Source organism: Lolium rigidum, chromosome 3, assembly GCF_022539505.1.
Source record: "Lolium rigidum isolate FL_2022 chromosome 3, APGP_CSIRO_Lrig_0.1, whole genome shotgun sequence".
Lineage (NCBI taxonomy): Eukaryota > Viridiplantae > Streptophyta > Magnoliopsida > Poales > Poaceae > Lolium > Lolium rigidum.
This window is the reverse complement of record NC_061510.1, coordinates 17326473-17338334: the sequence shown is the minus strand read 5'-3', so window position 1 is coordinate 17338334 and position 11862 is coordinate 17326473. Positions and strand designations below refer to the sequence as shown.

General features: G+C 47.5%; 1 protein-coding gene across 1 annotated transcript; it reads right to left on the bottom strand.

Moving 5' to 3' along the window:
• Positions 1–707: 707 nt before the first annotated feature.
• On the bottom strand, positions 708–2303 carry LOC124694425 (zealexin A1 synthase-like). Its single transcript, XM_047227409.1, has 2 exons — positions 1434–2303; positions 708–1352 (listed from the first exon to the last, which is right to left on the bottom strand). Exons 1-2 carry the CDS (start codon positions 2301–2303, stop codon positions 708–710), a joined length of 1515 nt encoding a protein of 504 aa, XP_047083365.1.
• Positions 2304–11862: the final 9559 nt, after the last annotated feature.

Below are 11862 nucleotides of genomic sequence, written 5' to 3'. Positions count from 1 at the left end.
TACAATCGTATACAACACGTATACGTGATACAGAAGACAGAGGAGGTAGAGTCTATTTACAATTCTAACAGGAATTATAGCCCGAAGTTTTAAAGAGCTCATTCTGCTCCAGTTAGATCTCAATAATTTCATTTTCACACCTTGGGATGTTTCTATAAATGTTTATAATAGTTCAAAATGTTACTATGTGTTATTATTCTTATTAAGCAACAAAATTAGTGTTGCCCGAACCAAAAAAATAAATTCAAAGGAGACATAGTCTTGACCTCTCAATCGATTGATGCATTAGAACTTCTATTATGTCATTATCATAAAATTAATGTTTAAAATATAGCCGGCTACAAGATATAGCCGCGGCCTCCCAAAACAGCTATAACCCGGCTATAGCCTGGCTATAGCCGGCTATTTAAGGATTTTGACACCTTTTAGCGGGCTATAGCCGGCTATTTTAAACTATGTGATAAAATATATATCTTACAAAACATTACATCAAAATTCACACCGAATAGAATACATCATGTGTTGGTGGAGCAATACAATGCAACTATATACTTGGATTTTTATTCTGCCTTGTACCAACAGTTGGCTCATCGGTGGAAGCGTGTACTACAAGCGTTCCACTACAAGGAAATGACGCGGTGACGCCAACAATGTACAAGTAGCAGTAGGGTAGCACTGCACATAGGCAATGGCGTATGGGAGTTGATTTAGGAGACGAGTCCAGTTCGAGGGGTTGGCACGCGGAGGGAAGGGCGCAGGAGGAGGGTAGCCTTCCGGCGCGCAGTGACGCCGAACCCCTCCGTCATGTCGAACTCAGCAGGATCGGAGATGCCGGGCGCTTCCCAGTCGAAGTGGAGCAGCAGGCTGGCGAGCGGAAGCTCCACGTTGGCGAGGCCGAACGCCATCCCGGGGCACATTCTCCGGCCGGCTCCGAAGGGCAGGAACTCGAAGTCGGTGCCCCTGAAGTCGGCGCCGTCGCCGGCCTCGAAGCGCTCCGGCCGGAACTCCTCGGTGGCGTCGGGCCAGCTCCGCTCGTCGCGGCCCAGCGCCCAGCCGTTGACGATGACCTGCGTGCCCTCGGGCACGTCGAACCCGAGCACCTTGCACGGCTGCCGGCACTGGCGCGGGAGCAGCAGCGGCAGGGGCGGGTGGAGACGGAGCGTCTCCCGGACGACGAGCTGCAGGTACGGGAGGTCGGCGCCGAGCCTGTCCTCGACGACCTTGCCACCGGCCTCGAATGCCCGGCGCACCTCCGCCGTGGCCCTCTTCATCACCGTTGGGTTCTTGATCATCTCGGCCATGGCCCATTCCAGCGTCGTGGCCGACGTCTCGCTTCCGGCGCTGAAGAGATCCTGCACGTACACAGTGCGCGTCAAAACAATCATTGTTCAGAGTCTTTGTTTTCTACTAAGGGATTAGTTGTCGATATGTACAAAGATGACGGCTTCGACTCCGAGCATGTCGACTCCACCATCCTTGTGCACTTTGAGCAACACGTCGACCAGGTCCTCGGCTTCTTCGCCGGAGCCCTTGAAATGCTCCTGGACTATCTCCCTGATGATCTGGAACACGACGGCGTGGTTCTTCTTGGCACGGCGCAGATCGCCGCTGAGCAGCCTGGCGATCCAGGACGACGGCCACAGGTCCACGGGGTTAAGCCCCGACGTGAGGCTGACGAGAGAGTCGAGCTCCCGCAGGAACACGTCGCGCTGCTTGCAGCGGTCGCCCATGACGGCGCGGAAGGTGGTGTCGGAGACGATGGCCGACAGGCGCGTGCGCATGTCCATGGGGGTGCCGGCCGCGGCGGCGCGCTCGACGTGGTGCAGCATGGTGGCCACCTCCTCCTCGCGGATGGCGCGGAAGGAGCGGACGCGGCGCATGGTGAGGAGCTCGGTGACGGCGACCTTGCGGAGCTGGCGCCAGTACTCGCCGTACGGCGAGAAGATGATGTCGCGGCCGTCGCAGGTGACCACGCGCATGGTGACCGTCAGCGAACGCGACGCGAACGCCGGGTCCTGGGTCTTCAGCACCTCGCGGGCCGCGGCCGGAGACGATATCACCAGCGTGGGCACCTCGCCGAGCCGGAGCAGCATGACCGGCCCGTGGCGCCGCGCCAGGTCGCGCAGGGCGCAGTGAGGGAGCTTCCCGGCCAGGTGGTGCAGGCTGCCGATGATCGGCAGTGTCCATGGACCCGGCGGGAGACGCAAGCCGTGGTTCGCCGTGGACCTCCACCAGCTGCGCGTTGCAAGCAGAGCTAGCCACACCCACACCCATACCAGAGCCCAGCCGAGGTAGACCTCCATTTGTGTTCTCCGTACAATGATTTCAGAAGTTTCTATTTGCCCCATATATATAGCCATCCTCCATTTGCATCTGACTTATTGCGTACGTCCTTCCTCCGTGAGCAGCTTGTTAAGTTTACAGACTTACGCAGGATGATAACAAAATATGTTAGTTTGCACCAAGGGACGAACGAGGCGTTTCTGCACCCGGAGCGTATGCTCCCTATTTTTGAAATAATTTTTAAACACGATATAAAATGTCAAAAAATTCTGAACAAAAAATTGACGTGTACATCTCGACATAATTCGTGCTCCTGAAGTCGTTCACGGAAAACCGACATTTTATGTGGTGAGTGCAAAAAGACAAAATTTGATGATTAAAAAAATCTTTTCATGAGACATTTTTTTATCTTTTTATATAGGACATTAAAATTATTATATTTCAACATAACTTGGTGTGCGCTCATATAACGTCGACATATACGCACAAATTTTTGCTCACTATTTAAAATTGATTTTCCTTGGGTAGCAGGAGCATATGCTCTCAAGTTCAAAAGTGAATTTCCGCAAAAATACCTGCTATATTTCTCTCTCTCCCCATTTGTACACTTGGCAATCTCTAGACTGGCCGGGTTTATTTTGATCGAGAAATATAGATATATCTAAATTTAGATAAAAATATGACATGTATAATGAGACGGAGGGAGTAATATAGAATTATTTTCCAAAAAAAAAACGTGGTTTGCCGTCAAGCTCCAATCACCTGCCCGTTGAATGCAGAGCCATATATCGACGTCCACCCGAGAGCCCGGCCGAGGTAGACGGTAGACCTCCATTTCTGTTGTCACGCGCGACGAGATTTCACAATTTTCTGGTTGGCTCATCAACCCGGCCTACATATATAGAGATTCTTTTTTAAGTAAAAACATGTATGTAGACTTGGAGCGAACGTATGGTCTGACTCTGACGCATTGGCACACGTCGTTATTCCTCCATGAGCGTGAGCCACTAGGGTTTAGACTTTAGAGTCAGTTAGTAAAAGCTTAGAGTCTAACAGGTCAGTCCATAACAACCAGCTCTTCAAACAAGGTGGGTCTGGTTGTCTAGGGCTGATCGCTCCAAGCCTTGGAGCGGGCTGGACGTGCAGGTTGGATCCGAGTCGATGGCCCTCTTCAACGCCTCCGTCCGGCTCATCTTGGGGAATGGTGCTTCCATCTTGCTCTAGGAAGACCCTTGGACCGGGGGCCTATCCACAGCCGCCATCGCCCCTGATCTCCTCAAGCTGGTCAGGCCTGCTGCTTGGAAACGACGCACCGTGGCGATGGGGCTCGCCGGCAACAACTGGGCTCTCAACATCTCTGGTGAGCTTTCGGTCGATGCAACGGTACAATACCTGCCTCTGGTCTGCTATCCAGGAAGCTGCCCACCAACGCCATGACACGGATGCAGTCGACGCCTTCATCTGGAAGTGGACCGGAGACGGCAGTTTCTCCTCTTGTTCGGCCTACAACATGCTCTTCCAGGTGTACCACAGGGCTGGTGGCGGCCCCGCTCATCTAGGACTCTTTCGCCCCGCTAAAGCACCACTTTCACGCTTGGACGTCCTCGCTGCTGGACGGCTGACCGAAGGATCCAAAGAGGCCTGCCAACGCACATCCTCTGCCCGCTCTGCGACGTGGCCCCAGAGACGCTGGACCATCTCTCCCTGCATTGCGCCTATGCGCAGGAGTTCTGGGCCGGCCTGGTGCTTCACCTCTGTTTGCCCAACATTATCCTATCAGGGAATGTGGGCATCAACGACTGGTGACTTCTCACCTCCTCCCGCATCGTGAAGGTGCAACGCAAGAAAATAAACTCCTTAGTCGTGCTTGTCTTGTGATCTCTCTGGTACACAATGACAAGTCTTCAATGGCAAGCGTTCGCCGGTGCTAGTCACGCTAAGCACGGTGCTTGATGAGTGGGCTTGTTGGGTGGCTTGTAGGAGTGGAGCTTTGCGAGAAGTAGGATAGTCTTTAGCTCCGGCCCCGTGGCTTGAGGTGATACTGGTGTTGTCGAGGGTGCTCCTCGGCAATGCCCTCTGATAGGGGCTTAGGGTTGATGGAATCCTGTAAGCTGACACGAGACATCGGTTCACAGACAAGCGGGGAGAGCGATTTACCCAGGTTCGGGGCCCTCGATGAGGTAAAACCCTTACGTCCTGCCTGTCTGATCTTGATTATGAGAATATTGGGTTACAATGGGGTGCCGAAAGGTTCGGCTGAGATCTCGTCGAGAGGCTAAGTGTCGCGGCAACCTAGCTCTAGACTTCTGGTGGCTAAGATTGCTAAGATTGTACGTGTCCCTCGGCAGCCCCTCTCCTGGCCTTTATATAGGAGGCCAGGTCTCAAGAGATCTAACCGAGTACGACTAGGTTTACAATAGTTCTATCTCTAAACTTTCCTTGTTCGGTTCCTTCCTTGTCTTGCCCGCCAAGGAATCTTCCGCTGCGCCATCCAAGTGGCCCATCTTGTCATTGAGTACCTTCATGGGCCTCCAGCTCAAATCGTACAGGGTAGGGCAATGTCGGTTACCCGAAGGGTAATGCCCACGTCAGTAGCCCCCGAGTGTCTAGCCGAAGATAGTTCGGGTAGAGACTAAAGCATGCCTCCACCTAATGTTCTTCTCATTGATTGTTTTTGTCCATCTTGTATTAGCATCATCTTCTTCTATCGGGTGCGCGTCCAGCGCTTCCGATGGGAGTAGCCCCCGAGTCTAGGTACGGATGCTTGCAATCCGTGCGTAGACCCAAGTTGTGCCACTCGAACGTTTTCTTTTGCCGAAGTTTTGCTGCAAGTCTTCATGGGTCATCCGATACATTTGTACCAAGGCTTGTTTTCTCCGATAAGTTTTCCGCGCATACGGGATAATGAGTAACGTGCCCAACTTTTGCTGGTTAACTGCCGATGGCAAAACAACGTCACCCTACACAGAATCAAGTCCCCGGGCATGATCCTGGAGTGCAAAAAAGTTCTATCGGGTGCGCGTCCAGCGCTCCCGATGGGAGTAGCCCCCGAGTCTGGACACGAGCGCGTGTAACCGGGTGCAGACTCGAGCTGATCATTCCATCCTTTTCTCCAAATATTTCTTCACGGGAATATCTTCGAGTGCTCATTTTATCAGGTGCGCGTCCAGCACTCCCGATGGGAGTAGCCCCCGAGTCTAGGTGCGGATGCTCGCGATCCGTACATAGACTCAAGTTCACCGTCCGATATCTTTTACATTTCTTCGAATGCTTCGAGCGTTCCTCATGACGTCGCTGATGACGTTATCGTTACTTTGATCTTGACAGCCAGGACGCGACCTGCTGGGCCCATCCTACCCCTGCCTGGCTCTGTTTTTAAGTAATATCCGCTTTCCTCGTACAGTTACCAAGGTGCCTCCTCGATTTCCGCAATCGATGGAGAAAGGGTCCTTTTAATGAATTGGCAGTAACGACACGTGCCCACGCAATCCTTAGGTTTTCCTCTTCTTAAAATCCCTTAAGAAAAAATCCTCAGCATTCTCTCGTATTCATCGCAAAGATCCTCTGTTCTTCTTCTACCTTTCTCTTTCACAACCGCTGCGCCGCCGCCACTGTTTTCAGATCTTCTCCAGATCTCGCGATGGTGAAGAAGAAGAAGAACATCGCTGCCGCCGCTAGCTCCACGAGCGGTGGCGTCACCGCCAAGGCCTCCTCGAATCTTCCAAAGAGAAGCACGCCAGATGCTCCTCCCCCAGCTCCGGCGCCATCAGCGCCACCAAGTTCGGTAGCCGCGGCCAAACCCGGAGACTGGCTAGCGTCCTCCATCACAAAGCGTGATGAGAAGAGGGCCCAAAGCCTCGGGCTAATCTCCTCCGATGAGGAGAATGTGATTCTCCCAGGTGCGATCTCTCGGCCCAATCCTCCTGCTGGCCGGGTTCATCGTGATGTTTCTGTCATTCTTGTATCGGGGTCTTTCGCTTCCTGCTCACGAGTTCCTCCATCGTCTTCTGCGGACTTACGAAATCCAACTATGGCAACTCAATCCTAACTCAATCCTCCACGTTGTTGTGTTCATCACCCTTTATGAAGCGTTTTTGGGCATCGAGCCTCACTTTGGGTTATGGAAGAAGATATTCTTCGTAAAGAGATACAGTAGTAGCAATGGACCCTTTGTCATCGGGGGAGTGGGGTTTGTTGTTCGTTCAGAGGTCAACTATTTCAATTTCCCAATGAGAGAATCCGTGCAAGGATGGAGACTGAAATGGTTTTATGTTAAGGATTCCTCAACAATCGAGTCCCAGCTTCCTCGCTTTGCCGACGTCCTTGAAGCCAAGCCTAGGCATTCTTGGAAGAATATTCTTTCTCCCGACGAAAAGTCAGCAGCCGACGAATTATTCGCCAAATTTCTTCGGATCAAAGAAACCGACGGCCAAACCATGATTGGTACAGAGGTGGCTGCAGTGTTCTTGAAACGTCGAGTCCAGCCAATCATGGCTAGGGTTCGTCCGATGTGGTTGTATTCAGGTCCAAAGGATGAAACCAGGATAAACATCGCTGAACTATCAGAAAAGGAACTGCTTGATGAAGTTCGTCGCCTCACTCTCTTTAGCCTGGAAGACTCGATCCCGTTGATATCTTCCTATACTCCTCTTGATGCCGATCACCCATTGACAGAGGTAAATCTTTTTCCTCATATTCTTACGACCCTGTTCCACTTTGCTGTCACAACTACTGTTGTTCTCATTTACTCCTTTCTTTGCCAGATTCCCATAGTTTATGAAAATTTGCATGATTTACCAAACGACACTTCCGAAGGAAGAGGTTCTGATGTCTACGGGTGCTTCTATTCTTGTAGAGAGTGTTGGGCCTCCAAGAGCAGAGGTTTGTAGAACAGCAGCAAGTTTCCCTTAAGTGGATCACCCAAGGTTTATCGAACTCAGGGAGGAAGAGGTCAAAGATATCCCTCTCATGCAGCCCTGCAACCACAAAGCAAGAAGTCTCTTGTGTCCCCAACACACCTAATAGGTGCACTAGTTCGGCGAAGAGATAGTGAAATACAAGTGGTATGAATGAATATGAGCGATCGTACGAGCGCCGAGAAAAGTGCTTGTCTGGCGTGCGATTGATGGTAGTAATATTGCGGGAAGTAAAGATGCGATAAAACTGTAAACAAGCAGCGATAGCGATATTTAGGAACAAGGCCTAGGGATCATACTTTCACTAGTGGACACTCTCAACATTGATCACATAACAGAATAAATAGATAGATGCTAGACTCTACACCCTCTTGTTGGATGATGAACACCACTAACCGTGTAGGATTACACGAACCCTCAATGCCGGAGTTAACAAGCTCCACAATATTCAATGTTCATATTTAAATAACCTTAGAGTGCATGACAGATCAACATAACCAAACCAAGTACTAACATAGCATGCACACTGTCACCTTCACACTACGAAAGGAGGAATTGATCACATCAATACTATCATAGCAATAATTAACTTCATAATCTACAAGAGATCACAATCATAGCCTACGCCAAGTACTACACGATGCACACACCTGTCACCATTACACCGTGCGGGAGGAATAAACTACTTTAATAACATCACTAGAGTAGCACACGGATAAGTTGTGATACAAAACACATTGCAATCATAAAGAGATATAAATAAGCACTTCACTATGCCATTCATAACGGTGAATAAGTATTCTGTGAAATATAGCCTAAGAGACCCACACGGTGCACACACTTGTCACCTTTACACACGTGGGACAATGAGTCTCCGGAGATCACATAAGTAAAACCCACTTGACTAGCATAATGACATCTAGATTACAAGCATCATCATATGAATCTCAATCATGTAAGGCAGATCATGAGATTATTGTATTGAAGCACATAGGAGAGAGATTAACCACATAGCTACCGGTACAGCCCCGAGCCTCGATGGAGAACTACTCCCTCCTCATGGGAGACAGCAGCGTTGATGAAGATGGCGGTGGTGTCGATGGAGAAGCCTTCCGGGGGCACTTCCCCGTCCCGGCGGCGTGCCGGAACAGAGACTCCTGTCCCCCAGATCTTGGCTTCGCGATGGCGGCGGCTCTGGAAGGTTTCTCGTACCGTGGCTTTTTCGTATCGTGTTTTAGGTCAGGGACCTTTATATAGGCGAAGAGGCGGCGTCAGAACGTCGACGAGGCGGTGACACAACAGGGGGGCGCGGCCCAGGCCCTGGCCGCGCCGCCCTATCATATGGGCCCACCAGGGCTCCCCTCTGGTGGCTCTCGGGTGTTCTGGAAGCTTCGTGGAAAAATAGGATGCTGGGCATTGATTTCGTCCGATTCCGAGAATATTTCCTTACTAGGATTTCTGGAACCAAAAACAGCAGAAAACAGGCCCTTCGGCATCTCGTCAATAGGTTAGTTCCGGAAAACGCATAATAATGACATATAATGTGTATAAAACATGTAGGTATCATCAATAAAGTAGCATGGAACATAATAAATTATAGATACGTTTGAGACGTATCAAGCATCCCCAAGCTTAGTTCCTGCTCGTCCCGAGCAGGTAAACGATAACAAAGATAATTTCTGGAGTGACATGCCATCATAACCTTGATCATACTATTGTAAGCATATGTAATGAATGCAGCGATCAAAACAATGGTAATGACATGAGTAAACAAATGAATCATAAAGCAAAGACTTTTCATGAATAGTACTTTCAAGACAAGCATCAATAAGTCTTGCATAAGAGTTAACTCATAAAGCAATAAATTCATAGTAAGGTATTGAAGCAACACAAAGGAAGATTAAGTTTCAGCGGTTGCTTTCAACTTATAACATGTATATCTCATGGATATTGTCAATGTAAAGTAATATAACAAGTGCAATATGCAAGTATGTAGGAATCAATGCACAGTTCACACAAGTGTTTGCTTCTTGAGGTGGAAAGAGATAGGTGAACTGACTCAACATAAAAGTAAAAGAAAGGCCCTTCGCAGAGGAAGCATTGATTGCTATATTTGTGCTAGAGCTTTGGTTTTGAAAACAAGAAACAATTTTGTCAACGGTAGTAATAAAGCATATGTATCATGTAAGTTATATCTTACAAGTTGCAAGCCTCATGCATAGTATACTAATAGTGCCCGCACCTTGTCCTAATTAGCTTGGATTAACACGGATTATCATTGCATAACATATGTTTCAACCAAGTGTCACAAAGGGGTACCTCTATGCCGCTCTGTACAAGGGTCTAAGGAGAAAGTTCGCATTGGATTTCTCGCTTTTGATCATTCTTCAACTTAGACACCCATACCGGGACAACATAGACAACGAGATAATGGACTCCTCTTTTAATGCTTAAGCATTCAACAACGGATAATATTCTCATAAGAGATTGAGGTTTTATGTCCAAAGCTGAAACTTCCACCATGATTCATGGCTTTAGTTAGCGGCCCAATGTTCTTCTCTAACAGTATGCATACTCAAACCATTTGATTGTGAAAACCGCCCTTACTTCGGACAAGATGGACATGCATAGCAACTCACATGATATTCAACAAAGAGTAGTTGATGGCGTCCCCAGGGAACATGGTTATCGCACAACAAACAACTTAATAAGAGATAAAGTGCATAAGTACATATTCAATACCACAATAGTTTTTAAGCTATTTGTCCCATGAGCTATATATTGCAAAGGTAAAGAATGAAAATTTTAAAGGTAGCACTCAAGCAATTTACTTTGGAATGGCGGAGCAATACCATGTAGTAGGTAGGTATGGTGGACACAAATGGCATAGTGGTTGGCTCAAGGATTTTGGATGCATGAGAAGTATTCCCTCTCGATACAAGGTTTAGGCTAGCAAGGTTATTTGAAACAAACACAAGGATGAACCGGTGCAGCAAAACTCACATAAAAGACATATTGTAAACATTATAAGACTCTACACCGTCTTCCTTGTTGTTCAAAACTCAATACTAGAAATTATCTAGACTTTAGAGAGACCAAATATGCAAACCAAATTTTAGCAAGCTCTATGTATTTCTTCATTAATGAGTGCAAAGTATATGATGCAAGAGCTTAATCATGAGCACAACAATTGCCAAGTATCAAATTATTCAAGACATTTTATAATTACTACATGTAGCATTTCCCGATTCCAACCATATAACAATTTAACGAAGAAGATTCAACCTTCGCCATGAATACTATGAGTAAAACCTAAGGACATATTTGTCCATATGCAACAGCGGAGCGTGTCTCTCTCCCACACAATGAATGCTAGGATCCATTTTATTCAAACAAAAATAAAAACAAAAACAAACAGACGCTCCAAGTAAAGTACATAAGATGTGACCGAATAAAAATATAGTTTCAAGAGAAGAAACCTGATAAGTTGTCGATGAAGAAGGGGATGCCTTGGGCATCCCCAAGCTTAGACGCTTGGGTCTTCTTGAAATATACAGGGATGAACCACGGGGGCATCCCCAAGCTTAGACTTTTCACTCTTCTTGATCATAGTATATCATCCTCCTCTCTTGACCCTTGAAAACTTCCTCCACACCAAACTTTAAGCAAACTCATTAGAGGGTTAGTGCACAATCAAAAATTCACATGTTCAGAGGTGACACAATCATTCTTAACACTTCTGGACATTGCACAAAACTTCTGAAAGTTAATGGAACAAAGAAACTCATTCAACTTAACAAAAGCGGCAATGCGAAATAAAAGGCCGGATCTGTCAAAAACAGAACAGTCCGTAAAGACGAACCTGGAAGGGGAACTTAACTTGCTCAAACGGAAAAACTTAAAACTAATGAAAGTTGCGTACATATCTGAGGATCACACACGTAAATTTGCAGATTTTTTTGATTTTTTTACAGAGACTTCTGCGCGAATTCGTGACAGACAGCAATGCTGTTTCTGCGCAGCAATCCAAATCTAGCATCAACTTTACCATAGAGACTTTACTTGGCACAAAAACATGATAAGGAGAGGTTTCTACAGTAGTAAACAACTTCCAAGACTCAACAAAACAAAAATTGCTGTAGTAAAATAAACACATGGGTATCTCCCAAGAAGTGCTTTCTTTATAGCCATTAAGATGGGCTCAGCAATTTTAATGATGCACTCCCAAGAAATAGTAGAAGCAAAAGAGAGCATCAAAAAGCAAATTCAAAACAAATTTAAGTCTAACATTCTTCCTATGTATATGAATCTTGTAAATAAACAAGTTCATGAAGAGCAAAGTAACAAGCATAGGAAGATAAAACAAGAGTATCTTCAAAAATTTCAGCATACAGAGAGGTGTTTTAGTAACATGAAAATTTCTACAACCATATTTTCCTCTCTCATAATAATTTTCAGAGGCATCATGAAAAAACTCAACAATATAAGTATCTTTTGCCTGCCAAAACTCACCGGCGAGCAGTGGTTAAGCAACACGAAGAGCCGGGAGGCTCCCACGACCGCTTAGTGGGCCCTGGCGCCTCGCGTCGTCCCGCAAAGTCCTAGCACACGTCCAGGCGGTTGCAAGGGCGTGCCACCTGACCTAGACCTGGTCAGGAAGGTG